This window comes from Pieris rapae, chromosome 15, assembly GCF_905147795.1.
Source record: "Pieris rapae chromosome 15, ilPieRapa1.1, whole genome shotgun sequence".
NCBI classification, from domain to species: Eukaryota; Metazoa; Arthropoda; class Insecta; order Lepidoptera; family Pieridae; genus Pieris; species Pieris rapae.
The window spans coordinates 4,872,035-4,886,669 of NC_059523.1; the positions used below are offsets into that span (position 1 = coordinate 4,872,035).

Genomic DNA, 14,635 nt, shown 5'->3' on the forward strand with positions numbered 1-14,635 from the left:
TATGTTTGTTTGGAGGTTAATGTTTTGAAATAAATAATAGGTGAGAATAGAATTGGTTGAGATAAAATCTGAAGGCTGCGCGTGCGATGGCAGTTCGGAGCGTGACGCAACAATTGAACGCAGACGCGGTAGCGCCGTACGCCCTACGCGACTTGCGAGTGTGCTGCGCCTTCCACTCACGGAGCCGCTTCATAATTGACACAGACGAGTTTAATAATTAAGCGATAAATATACCAACACAGTGTCCGCAAGAGGAGGGCGGCAGTCGAGTGGCGACCGCGTTACGTGCCAGACACACGCGACTTGTGATGTCTTGAAGCTTATTCGACATTTTTCTATCGGACATCGAAGGAATCTCACCGGACTGGTTCCCGCGCAATGCTGCGTTAGTGCGCCGCTCTGGTGAACCCTTTCGCTTGTAAATGTGCCGATATTTACATATGCGCGCTCGATCTCGCTTCGAACTTTCGATCAGCGCCCGTGGTTCATCTGGTGCGCCCGCGCAGGCGTCCGCGCCCTCGCCGCCCCAGCGCGCTCATCTCCTGCACGACGTGCGATGATCCACGTACGTTTTTTACTCACCCTATTCAATGCACCTAGGATCAACTAAGTACGTTGCACTCTCTTGACGGCCACATTGCAGAAATGCACTGATCTTTATCATTTCCTCTTAACCATAACCTGTTTGAATTGGATTTTACATGTTTATCTCTGATACGTACGTACCAATTAGATATTAATGACAAGCCTCATATTACCATACCGGATATGTTGAGAATACATAATAATATGTACTGCTGTGTACTGTTCAATACAATTCAGTATACATTTAAACTGACATATCTTCAAAATACTACCTATTGTTATCCTCAATGTGATAGAAATTTTACAGGTAAACAAACAAACCCATAAATTTTTGCAAATGTACTTCTGTAGGTATCTGGCGTGTAGCATATTACGCGTCGAAGTTAGAGGCAGCGAGCTAAGCTCGCTTGGATAAATTAAAGCCTGTTCTACGCTGTATTGGTCGTTTTTGCATTTCAATTAATGTCTTGTGAAAACCGTGCCTCTATAAAACAACTTAACGCGAGGGAAAACAAACTCATTATCTATATTCATGTGACGCGAAATTTCGAATATTCTAGCTATCAAATACATAAATATAAATGAGTGAAATGAGAATCTTAAATCTCTTTTTGAAGGTTTTTAAAAATTATTAAATTTTATGTGTACATTGTGTATTGCCTACAGTAAAGTTATAATGAAATTAACTAAACAATTAGTTTAAATTAAATTCACATGAAGAAGGCGTAGTCTGGAACGGATTTGTAAAAGTTCTGTTGCTGTATTAAAAGACAGTTTTATTTCTATACGACGGCATTTACCTCAACACCACAATTACACAAACTAACTACTACTATACATATATATATATAAAACTTGGAAAACTTTGTCTAAGTTTAGTAATTTTTAAATATTAGAAATTTGTACATTTTCAAATGTCCGTCATTCAACAGTTAATTATTTTTGTCTTGTTTCTTCAGTTCGCTATGTAATATACCTACATTTGAAAAACCTAAGTGATTGGAGATCACTGGAGCATACTAAGCCATATTTACGGTTCGATGGTTAGGCCTCGCCCCTTATACTGTAGGCAAAATAATTGGTTGTCTTGGTTCTTCAAGTCATTAGTGCATGTGGCTATTGAAGATCATTTAGATAAGTACGACTGACCTCTGCTGAAAGAAATGAAAGAATAGATAGATAGATAGACCTCATTCGCGTAAAGCTTTATTCGTTTGTTTTAGTCTAAGATATTCATATAGTAGATTATATATATCCATATTACAGCTTCTTGTTCACAAAACATTTAATTGATGGACATTCTATAAGGTTAGAGCATGTATGATGCCTCAAACCACCAACAAACAAAAAATTCTCAACATGCGACTACAGGTGGATATTCAGACAGTTTGAAAGCTCTTAATCTTTATATATCTTTGAAATAGATCGTTTGATTCCGTGGGATGAGAAATCAATTCTTAAATTAATTGTGAGTTATACAACTAAATAAATAATATAGAAGTTATAAACTGAATTAGATACTATTTTTAATTATGTTATTTTAAAATAAAGACTATATGTAGTTATTTTTAAACAAAATAATTTATTCATTACTTTTGTATTTATGTTCCTGTATGACTGTCAGTATTCTAAAAGGAAGTTTAGCTACCATTTCTCAAATTAAAGGCGAATAGCGGATAAGAAGAACTGGCGGATAACAAGTAACTCCACTCTTTTTAATCGCCATGCTTTACAAATAAATTGTAAGGAACGCCATGCTGGACATATTAAAAGAACGTCTCGTAATAAAGTAATAAACGCTTAGATCATCAGCGAATACATGCAGAAAACTTATCCCTAAGTTTCATCCGCATGGGTTTCGTGTATTTTGGCAAGAATGCGACCTCTTACAGTAATATATAGTATATTATAGGCAATTTACATTATTTAGACACCTAAATCTTCAGGCAATCACGTTGTCAAGTGTTTTGCGTTTTAGTTCATACCAACGCATCTTCATTTTATATGTAAAGAACAAGCATATATTATTCAGTTAGGGCGTTTTCCTGTTGTCAATTCATATCGGCTGCTTACTTAATTAATTATAGATAAGCAACCAACTATCAAAATTTATATTCAGCCAGATACGTACGTATTCATTTACGTACTCTAATAGTCTTCTTCACTTCACAAATCTTGAGTCCAGGTTTAAGGCTGACAGAGTCACGTGACAAAACAGCCGTCAAAGTTTACGATAAGGCATTAAAGGAACTAACCTAGTTAGGTATTTCTTTCTTACAAAAAATGTTCCATTATCACCTAAAGTAAAATCATACTGTCTCGCCAAGACATTTCCATGAGATCTCAGGTCGTCAATGTAGCAATAGCGTTTTCGTGTGTGTGTTTGTGTCTATGTGTGAACCGGTCTTATATAGACTCGAGCCACCGTTCGATACGACTACATCATTTAAATAAATTATTAAGTCTCGTGCTGCGTTTCACAATTAAAACTGTTAAGTACGATTTCGTTTACCCGTTACATAATTAGAAAGCAGCGTTGTAGGCAGATCAAGTGTCTCTGGAAAGAAGCCAAAGAGGTCGCAATGGGCGCGGAATTAATAAGGACAATGAAAATCAAAAATGTTTATATGAGAACTTGTTTCGGCACAAAATACTTAGACTTAAAAAGCTGCATTAGCTTTGTTTGAGTGTTTGTAACGTTTTATAGTCGCTACATTTATTAAGAATGACAATGATAAGAATATAATACTATATTGGGATGGTGATATATGTTTTAGCATAACAAGTTTTACAAGGCTGACCGTTGTTTCGGCCATACAATAATTTAAATTGTCCCTGAATTAAGCTGTTATCGACTCTAATAATAATATCCGTACACATTCACATAACAAAATTTTCCCTACATCTTAGTATAGTCTTCAAGTTTTTCTTTAGATTACCCGACATAAAGAATTCAATTCGAACTATAGGTATCCTGAAATAGTGCGTTTAATATAAAACACTATCTACAGATGAATAGTATTTTATTTTATTTTATGGCAATAGTCATAACTTTATGATGAATAGTATCAATAAAAGAAATTGATTTATACCAAATAAATGTCTGAAAAAACTGCAGATTATTATTGGTGTCAAAAGGTAAAAAACCAGAGACAATAATATATTTTAAACTTATGTTGATTACATTAATAATATTGTCTGTCTTAATAAATAAAAATATATATAGATACTTTTTTCAAAATTGGTGTCGTGAGAATAAATTGTGTTAAGGAACAAAATAACTTGTACTGAATCTTTATATAAAGCGAAAAATATTCTCCAGTACTAACAAGATGAAGTGTAATTGATAGGATTCATTAAACCAATTAAAGGTTAGTACATAATACACGTTTGTAGTCCATGTCTATATGAAAAGTACCTCAGGTGATTCAAAATTTTTGGTAAATGTGATCCATATCCACATTCTTGGTCAGCACAGTCCTATTGCTAAAAATGTTTTTACATGAAGTGATACTTTTTCGTATTTATGGTTTAGAGAGTGAGTTTTTATTTACAACCCAAAGTAAACGGAAGGTAAGTTGCCATCCTCTAAATGCTATATGTATGTAACGAAATGTTTCATACACAAAATATTTTATTTATTTATTTATAGCCTTATATCAGAATACAAAATATATACATTATAGCTATTGTTTTTGTTAATCTACGCTAACTGATTCTGTGTGCCCATGGACAAAGGCCTCCCCCATTTTCCTCCATTTTTCTTTATTGTATCAATCTCATCCAGGTCTTTCCAGCCATTTCCACAATTTCGTCGGCCCACCTTTTAAATTGCCTACCTCGGTTTCTTTTATGGCCTCTGGGTTTCTGGGAACCCAGAGCCCAGATACAAATATTTAATAAACCTTAAATCTAACTAATTATATGTGTCACTGATTCCTTCATCCCTGTCATTTTTAGTATTTTACTGACTACTCTGGAAAGGAAAACTGGAGCTTTTTATAATCCCTATGTTGCAATCATTCTTAGGATAACTGAGCAATTTATCAAAATATTAACATGAATATCTTCCGGAATGCTAAAATGACCTTCAATTTGATACGTCGTAGACTATTATTATTATATTGCGTTTGTAAGCTTCTACCAATGCAATTGGAACCTTCATATGCAGTTGCATGCATTACGCAAAGGGAAGTGAGCTTTGTAAAAAGGACATAGAATATATTATTCCTTTTATAGAACATACTTTTACAGGGAAGTGAAACTGAATCTTCGAAACTTTATTCCGAAACGATATTTGGGTTATTGTTACAGTACTAAGAAGGTATTTTATTTGGCAATTAAAAGTGTGTCCAATATGTGTATCCATAGATTAGATTATGGATATTATTAATCTGTACCTACCGTAGATAATTGGACAAAAAATTAGTGAGTAACATATGTTTTATAGTGCTTTGTACTTAATTCAATATACGGATTTAAATCAAATACAGAAAAACATAGAGGTTCTTTTTAAACATAGTTCGCATACGCAGTCACCGATCATTAGATAGTCTATAACAGATTTTTGTCTATAAGTGTGAATTGACAAAAAATAATACGTTAGATACATGTATTAAATCCGATACAATATACTTCCTCGTGTAATTTGAGGTAGATTTAGCAACATGTAGGCAACAGCTGTTGAAGTTTTCTTAGAATGACGTATGCGAGCAAGATAGACATAAGTGTGCCACAGATCTCAGACAGGTTGTTCCTATGCCGTACTAGAGAGGTGAAATAAGTATCAATTATATTACATTTAATCCCGCGCTGAAGGCGAGGGGACGTAATCTTCTCAGCTATTCCCGACGGTCGTTGATCTAATTGAGCATTTGAGTGGTGCGTGCGTGCTAATGGGCTAATTACGTACATGACATGTGAATTGGTGAGTAACGCAGGACGCAGCGGTCGTGGGTGGTAGGCAGACCGCATGGCTCCGTTGCCATAGTTTGTTGGACTGCTTATCAAAGTATTTGTCTTTACGCAGGTGCAAATTGACATGATTTCTACTTTTCCCGCTTAGTAGGTTAGTGAATTTAGATGTAATTGAGCATTTGCGTTTTTCTGCGCGTAGATGGCGCTGTACGCCGTATTGGAATCTAACTTTCGCTGCGTGTAACGGGTCGCGAGAGACTCGCGCCAAAAAAATAATAAAAAAACAAGAACAGTTCGGTATTTTCGCGTAACGGCTCCGGTAGCTGGCTCATAACGATAAGCAATCACAGTAATTTCAATTTAATGGATGCAATTTTACAACGTCTAAATACAAGCAATTTAAAATATGACACATGCTTTTATTTAGGAGATATCAACAAGCAGTACTGTGAATTTGTTACACTATTTGTTAGGATAAGAAGAAAAAACACAATAATAATAAAACACATGTAAAGCACAGAAATACAAATGAAATATCAAATCATGGTCAGCAAAACTCCTTTATATCTACCATGAATAATAAGGCGTAATTTAATTAAGCATAAAATGAAGTTTTTAAAAAAAATGCATCCATCATAGGCTTAAGAGTCTTAATTAGATTCCCTCCAAGATTTCTCTTAGATCTAAGTGGAAATGATTACAAAGCACGACAGCAATCATAATGTGTGTATGTGATAAAAAAATTAACGGCAATGATATGTTACATCAACGCTATATACACTTATCCGCAGATGAACGGTTAAAGTGGAATATTGACTTATATTTATATGTCTTTATTTTGTTTAGTGTATTATTTCTTTCCTCCTGTATAATTGTAATGTTTTCCTTAAAATACACGCATGTCATTGATGTATCTGCGTGTATTGTGTTTTTGTATGTTGTACGTTCTCTATATTAGATTTCATTAGTTTAACATAAATAATGGTCCCGAGCTAAAACCAATTTTGAATGTGTGTTTTTGAACTGGCTTCAACAGTTTATTAGTAATTCAAAGTTTTACCTGATACCTAAAATGTATCCTAACATTATTCGCTGTAATAAATTTTCTTTATCAGCTAACTCAAGCACACAAAATAAATCATATGAATTTACGTCGCATATTTTTGTCGCAAGAAACAGAAAGCAGAAGAGTGTTGGCCTAGTGGCTGGAGCATGCGACTCTTATCCTAGTGATCGCAGGTTCGATCCCGGCTGTGCACCAATGGACATTCTTTCTATGTGCCCATTTAATAATTAATACTCGCTCGAACGGTAAAGAAAAAACATCGTGCCGAAACCGACATGTCTTAGACTGAAAAAGACGACGGCAGGATGTCAGGCAGGCACTGGAGGCTAATCACCTACTTGCCTATTAGATTTAAAAAAGAAAAAAAAATGATCGTGAAACGGATTCAGAAATTCAGGATTCATTTGTGATGTAGTCAGAAAGATTCAGGGACAAAAAATTATAGCCTATGCATATGAATAGTACTGAAATGTTGTACGCTAATGAATGATGATTTATGAATACATTGATTAGTCATATAAAAACTTAAATCATATATTTTTCGCTAGCTTTTTCGTTAATTTGTAATTTTAGCAGAAGATTTTGTAAATTTTAAGCAAAATGAATCTCATTTCATATCTATATAGTGTAATGAAGTATTTGAATAATATGTCATATAAATGATACACGATTGATAAACGTTTCATAATTCACTACATTGATAGCAAATTTCTTCAGGTGCGTGAAGTTTTATAATAATCACAGCACCTGTCTTCATTGTCAGAGGGACAGTCATTGCCCAGACATGCATTTTTCTTCACAATATTTACTTTCTATTCATTTTTATCAGATACCCAGGAAACCGAGTTAAAAACAACGGTTAACTTTAACGAACGTGAAAAAGATTAACACAAAGGTATTAAATTTAAAGGAAACACATAATTATGATAAAATTTGTTTCTTTGTTACAAATTGAGCTTATCGCATGAGTAATGCTTTAGTGAAAAAACCAAACACAGCTTACATAAATATTAACGTGATTTAATGGATTTTAATTTGGTTTCCTTAATCTATTATTTATGTGTTAAAAGTTTTATTTATATGTGCATATGACAAAAATAATTTACGGTTTTATTGGGTATTTACTTGGGCACTATCGAAAATCTCTGAGAAATAAATTCAAGGAAATTAATATAGGTACTTACTTTTCCCTCGCAATAAATTTATGAAAATATTATATAGTATTGTCTTTTATTAACATAGCTTTTACACATTTAAGCGTATAATTTTAACATAATTTTTAATTCAGCCGACGTTTCTCGTGCTTTACAGCGTCCGTGGTCACGGTGTCATCTTGACCACTGACACACGTGTTTTAACGTGTAAAAAAGTGTTTTCTTTAAATATTATGTATGTTTACAAAAATAGTGATAAGTATACTAGGATAGAACATACGCACTATATTAATTCTCGGAACAAACGCAGGCTGCAATTTCCCCGTACTAGACTATCTAAAGATCGTCTTTTTTGGGAAAAAGGATACTCTTCTTTAATAAAATCCCTTATATTTGCTTTTTAATAATATTTAATAAATTTCTTAAATAATAGCTGTGTAAAAAGGCTTGCTACAAAGTTAGCGATTATCTAGTTGTTAAAAGGGCCCGGGACTAGTGCTAGACAGGCTACTTCTAATTAATTTGCTATAGGCATTTGTTTTAAAATAATTGTTATTTCATGATTTGCTTTTTTAAAAGAGTACCGAGAGTTTTTCACGTCGGCTTATACACCCTCTGTCTTCTTTGCCGATGAGTAGAGATGTCTACAGGTTCAAATTTAATGACGTGGAATAAGTGATACCTGTCTAACTTATGTTCCATAATAAACGTATTTTTTAAATTTCATTTTACTAAAAGATTCTATCCGTCAAACTTAAATTTTTAATTATTATATTTTGTTACCATTAAAAAAGTTATTCTCTTAAATGAATCAATCTTAGACACGTAAATGATTAATAAAAATGAGTACGTTTAATGATATACAATTATACAAAATTCTGAAAATGTCTTAGTAATTGTTAAACGTCCAACAGTGTTAGTATACTAGGACGCAAATATGTAAAAACTATACAATTCGTTCCTGGAACACAGAATGTCAATCAATCATAAACAAAATTATTGTGTCTAATTTTAATAAAACTTGGATAGACAAGGTATCAGAGTATAGAGGCGAAACGTTAGCTCATAAAATAAAACTTGTAATTAATATTATGTAAAATCTTATAAAGGTCACAGCGACACCAATATTTTTTGTCTACGCCGACTACGCATCTCTCCCAAATTGTCTACGACGTAGAGGTGACGATCCGTGATCAATATTTATTATATTAAAATGTTAAATGGCACTGTCTCGCTCTGTGTTCGTCACCCTACCCCCACCACAGGCCTGGATGAAGCCGCCTAGCCATCAGTAGTAATCACCATTTATTAAACACCGTTCAGTGATTTTGACCACTTCTTAAATTATCGGCAATTTGAGCGACAAGTGCGATTGTGTTTGTGATTTAAATTTGGAATTTTTAAGGATTTCTCTTTAAATTAAGGTGAGATTTTAAACTATCTTATCGATTTGTTTTTTATTTAGTTTTAATGTAATCGGTTTTAAAAATTTAATGATTAAAAACAAATATAGTGAGAATAAGGTCTGAAAACTATTGCTCTTATTATAGAAATAGCAGTACATTTTCAATAATTTTAGTAACTTTATGTACTTTTAATAATTTTAGTACTTTATTAAGGTCAAATAGCTGTCCCAAATTCGTTTCAAGTTTCGTTTCAAATAAGTTTCAAGTTCTACAAATTTAAACTATGAAAATCTTAAATATATCTTCCTAGATACTCTCCTCTATCTGCGGCCCAAATTGTTATTTTTATTAAATAGAATAAGACTACAAGAAATCAAGTTCGATCAATATATGATAGTTAACTAAGTAGGTATGTTCTTGTTTATATTTATTATCCACTGATTTTTTTAAATAATTACCAAAAATATAAACGTTTTCTAGACAATTAAAAAATTCTGACAGATAAACTTATCATAAAACTTTGATATGAATTAATATATTTTATTGATTAATTAAAATAATTGAGCTCTGTAAAATTTAATTCTGTTTAATTATTCTTATTATAAAAGCATTTTAAACTATATTATTTAACAACAATAAAATTATCTAGTCTTATAGAGCAATATATAAAGAATTACAGTATTTTAACCTTTTTTTTAGAAATAAAACACTCAAATTAAATTTCAACTTAATATAATTAATATTATAACTTAATAGTTAGTCACGAAAAATTCATGCCAAAATTCGGATTTGCAAAACACTAGTACACATGTACTAGACATATTTATATGCGTCAGGTGTCATAAAACATTAAAAATATTATATTTAAGGCTCATCTCATTAGGGATTGAGAACTCTCATTGTTTTGATAACTTAAAATATGTGTGGGAAAAATTATCTCATTAAGGTCTTTTAGAACTTGCGCATTCCAAGAACATTCCAAAAAAATGCATTTTAGCGAATCCATTCTTTTGACTTCTATTCATATTGTAAACGAATAATTGAGCTAATGGGCTTGAAGTTTAATCCTTTAATAATGCTAATGGTGTAAGTAAAATTTGTTTTATACGTTTACAAATGGCAAAGAATTCGCATACTGTAATTTGTGCTTCTAGGATATCACTAAAAGTTAACCTCATGTCGATGTAAGATCGTTGAATTAAAAGAGCTGTGTCTATGTAATTTCATAACTGTGTCATAGCTTGCATCATGCCTGTCCCAAAAAGCAAATATATAAAGCGTAGTGCTCTATCCCCATTGCTGGGTTGGCACAATGGGTGTCGTTTGTGGTTGGCCTGGATCCTTGGTGGTGTGTGGGGTGCATTGGTCGCGGGGGTCGGGGGTCGGGGCTTGCGGGGCGGGGCCTGGGTCGGGCCGCTCGGCGACGCCGCGTCTGGAGCGGCGCGATCACTCCCGCCGCGATCTCGGCGTTGTGAGCACGTTATGTGCGCAGGTCCCGCGAGTTCCGCCACGCACGCACACGCACGAGCGCGCTGCGCTTCCCGCGCGCAAACACGCGCCAGTTATGTTACCCGTTCGCTCAGCTGTTATGTGTTTGTTCCATTGTGAACGAGTGCGACATTTATTCCCGAAGCGTTGACAATTGACAAGCCGCGATATCGTTTGTGTAACTATCGACGTTGGATGCGTTAAAATTTCGGGTGAGTGTGAGAGCGACCGCGCTAGCGGCCGGTTTGACCGCATTATTTTCGAAATACGTACGCCATGATCCGGTCCGCACCAGAGATCAAAACATAATAACAAAATATACACATTTGCAGAACCGTAGTTTAACATTTTATTTCTCTCGAAGAATAACACTAATTTGAATACTATCTTGATAAACTTCTATGCCTACTTTGATAACGCTCTTGTTTTATGTGCCGTAAATGATCATATAGAATGGTCGTGTGTATGAGCTTTATGTTGACTTAAGTATTTTAATCTGTGACCAAATTTGTATTAATTATCAGCGATGGTTATCGTAGCACAATCGTAGCCAAGACATCTCGTTGATGTCTTTTACTTAGGTAACGCTTTTCGAAAGTGATCCGAGCTTTTTATTATTTGACGCATCGTAATTAAAATATTATGCTGTATTTGGTGATAAAAAATCTTAAAATCGGCTTATAGATTAGATTTATTGTAATTTATTTTAATTTGTTCATATAAATGCAAAACATAATACAAAATGTGACAACAAAATTAAGGTTTAAATAGAAACATTAAGATGGTCGTATTTTATAACTGCAACCTTGTATAATGTATCGTTTTAGATACCATTTACTAAACTTATTGATGTCATGTGAACAAAACTTATAGTTATTTTATTATGTATCAGTAGATTCGTTACATAATTAATTTTAAAATACGTAACATAACTCTGATTAAAATAATTGTTTAGAATTATTTTGAGATTATACTTCTTATGTATATATATATATGTATATAATATGCGTGAGGTATACTCAATATATCATCCGTAATTATTAAATTCTAGATTCTAGAGATTTTAGACAACATAACACTTATCCTATGAGTTCAAATGAATAAACACTATTTATTAAAATTGTAGAGTTTACAGTTTGAAACAATTTGGTAGAGCCCATGAACGAAATCAAAGTATTTACATATTTTAATTTCAAATTTCTTACTGTCATTATGTCATCTGTCAAAAATTAATTAGTACACCAATGTCGCGTTCATACCTAGTCTTGTGTAACTTGCGTCAATTGTTAGATAATTAATTAATGGCACACGCGATTGGTGTTACAAGGCCTTAAATGGTCTGTCCCAGTTCCCTCACTTGTATGGATATAGAATACAGATTGCATTGTATTTTTATCGATTACAGATAAACGCATTTGGCATTATACAGTTTCATCTCGAAGCATTGCTTTGCGTAAACTTTGTATTTTATTCGCTTACATTTTGTTCTTATATAATTTCTAATTTCTTATTTATATATCGTATTGGAATTATTAGAACGCATATATATATATTTTGATAATTAAGAGCCTAACCTATAACTACATTTTTAATCTGTTTTTCGAAATAATTATCTATGCTTATTTTATCGTCAATGAAAACTTATTACATAAGAGATAGTTATTATACACATTGTGTCGGTGCACTTGTTAGAAATATTGTGATAAAATGACTACCGGTTGCGCACAATGTTAACCTTTGTTGATTAACTAGTAGTACTGTTTGAATTATTATTCATGTCTCTTGGAAATACATATTTCGGAATTGTAAAAAATAATTTCTATGTAAGGCAATTTGAGTTCAGTAATAAAACAATTAATGCAAGTGAATCTAATTTGTATATTGCATGGTTCATAAGTATTAAATACATTCGTTATAATTGATACGTTTTATTTATTTTCATTACGTTTTGAAATTTAAAAAATTATTGCATAAAGGGGAATTATTCTTACATAATAATCGCGAATAGTGGATATTTAAGTTCAATGAATTAATGTAGCGTTTCTTTTTGTTCTCAGGTGGGTCGAGGAGAATTATGCGTGGGGCGTGCGCATGCGCGGTGGTGTGCGCGTTGGTGGCGCTGTGTGCGGCCGGCGGGCCGGACGAGGAGAGCCTTGCCGCCGCCGAGCGGCAGCTGCTGGCACTGCTGGGACTGCCCCGGCGCCCTTCGCCCCGCGCCCGCCCGCCGACACCAGTGCCGCGAGCCATGCGCCTCTTGTATGATACGCGAGGCGCGATGCCTGCGGCCGCCGCCAACACGGCGCGCTCTTTCTACCACACCGCTACAGACCTCGACGACCGCTTCCCTCAGGAGCATCGCTTTCGTCTATATTTCAACATAAGTGGCGTACCTGGCGACGAAGTCGCTCGAGGCGCGGATGTCACCTTTCAACGCGCCGTCGGTGTCACCGGCACACAGAGGCTGCTGTTGTACGACGTGGTGCGCCCGGGCAGACGCGGAAAGAGCGAACCAATTTTGAGACTCCTCGATTCAATTCCGCTCCGACCGGGCCAAGGTTCGATCGCGGCGGACGCCCTCAGCGCGGCGAGGAGGTGGCTCAAGGAACCGCAACATAATCATGGCCTTTTAGTGCGCGTCATAGACGATAGCGTAGGCAATGAAAGTGTAAAATTTCCACATATTCGCGTCCGACGGCGCGCCACAGACGAGCACGAGGAGTGGAGCGCTATCCAGCCTTTGCTGATGCTTTACACGGAGGATGCGAGAGCGAGAACGGCTCGGGAGCGTGGAGAGTCGTCGCTGATGAGAAATAAGAGAGCGACGCAGCGCAAAGGCCACCGGCCCCACCACAGGCGTAAGGAGGCGCGGGAGATTTGCCAGCGACGCCCCCTGTTCGTAGATTTCGCGGACGTGGGTTGGAGTGACTGGATTGTCGCCCCCCAGGGCTACGAAGCCTACTATTGCCAAGGCGATTGCCCGTTCCCATTAGCCGATCACCTCAATGGTACGAACCATGCGATTGTGCAGACTTTAGTGAACTCAGTGAATCCGGCCGCGGTGCCGAAGGCGTGTTGTGTGCCGACGCAACTTTCCCCTATATCTATGTTGTATATGGACGAAGTGAACAATGTGGTGCTTAAAAACTATCAAGACATGATGGTGGTAGGGTGTGGCTGCCGATGACGAAGGCTGAGCCCAGTGGTGGACCTAGTGATATATCGTGGACCCAGTGTATATATAGTCGTGGCCTCGAAAATTGTACATAATCAACTTGTATATACATATTCTTGTAATTATTATTATTTTATTGAAACGATAATGATATAATAAAATATTAAATTTATCTTCATGTATTATTTTTCACCATTACAATGACACATTTGCGTAACTTGTGGTTTAAAAATAACATTACTTCTAGTAAAATACACACTGTCATAGAATTAAATTAACTTCCTTGACTTAATAAAATATATTATCACAAGAGCATGTGTGATGTTATGTGGCTATTTCTCATAAATGAGTTTGGAAAACTTAGTAATGTTCCCTGGGTACTGCTATAATGGCCTAAAATACCTAACAAAAATGCCTCATAAATATTACAATATAAACAAAACTTAGCACTTGCTACTGTTACAAGTTATATGATACTCATACAAAAGGTCCTTTGTGAATGTAGTCATAATAATTATTTGAATAATACAAATTTACAAGACCATGACGTCATTAGAATTCTACTTTGATGGGATCTTTGACATTAATCAAGAACACAATTCGTAAATATTTAACTTAACTGTACGCCGTCCTACGATACATTCAAATCTCGTTTATAGAGTCGTTGACAAGGAATGCTGAAGATAATATTATTTAAAAATCGAATTCCATTTAGAGTGTGGCAGGTCTCCAAATTTAAAATATTTCGTCACAAAGCAGCGATATATCATGTTTTTGCCGGGCCGCAGGAATGCCCGCCTGTATAATTTGGCCGGCCACCCGGCAACGCGTCTGCCGGGCTCGCCGC

The 14,635-nt window shown here is 35.2% G+C and overlaps 1 protein-coding gene across 4 annotated transcripts; it reads left to right on the forward strand.

The window, feature by feature from the left end:
- The first annotated feature begins 128 nt into the window (after positions 1 to 128).
- On the forward strand, positions 129 to 13,960 carry LOC111000988 (protein decapentaplegic). 4 transcript variants are annotated; one of them, XM_045631429.1, is made up of 2 exons: positions 129 to 610; positions 12,674 to 13,960. In XM_045631429.1, the coding sequence occupies exon 2, from the start codon at positions 12,691 to 12,693 to the stop codon at positions 13,798 to 13,800; it is 1,110 nt and encodes a 369-aa protein (XP_045487385.1). In that variant the 5' UTR covers positions 129 to 610; positions 12,674 to 12,690; the 3' UTR covers positions 13,801 to 13,960. The 4 variants fall into 4 exon arrangements, with proteins under 4 accessions (XP_045487385.1, XP_045487384.1, XP_045487386.1 ...); XM_045631428.1 differs by having other exon boundaries at positions 129 to 565; XM_045631430.1 differs by lacking the exon at positions 129 to 610 and adding an exon at positions 8,950 to 9,146.
- Positions 13,961 to 14,635: the final 675 nt, after the last annotated feature.

Excerpts from the sequence above, each read along its gene's own strand:
- LOC111000988 (XM_045631429.1), top strand. The coding sequence starts at position 12,691 with ATGCGTGGGGCGTGCGCATGCGCGGTGGTGTGCGCGTTGGTGGCGCTG.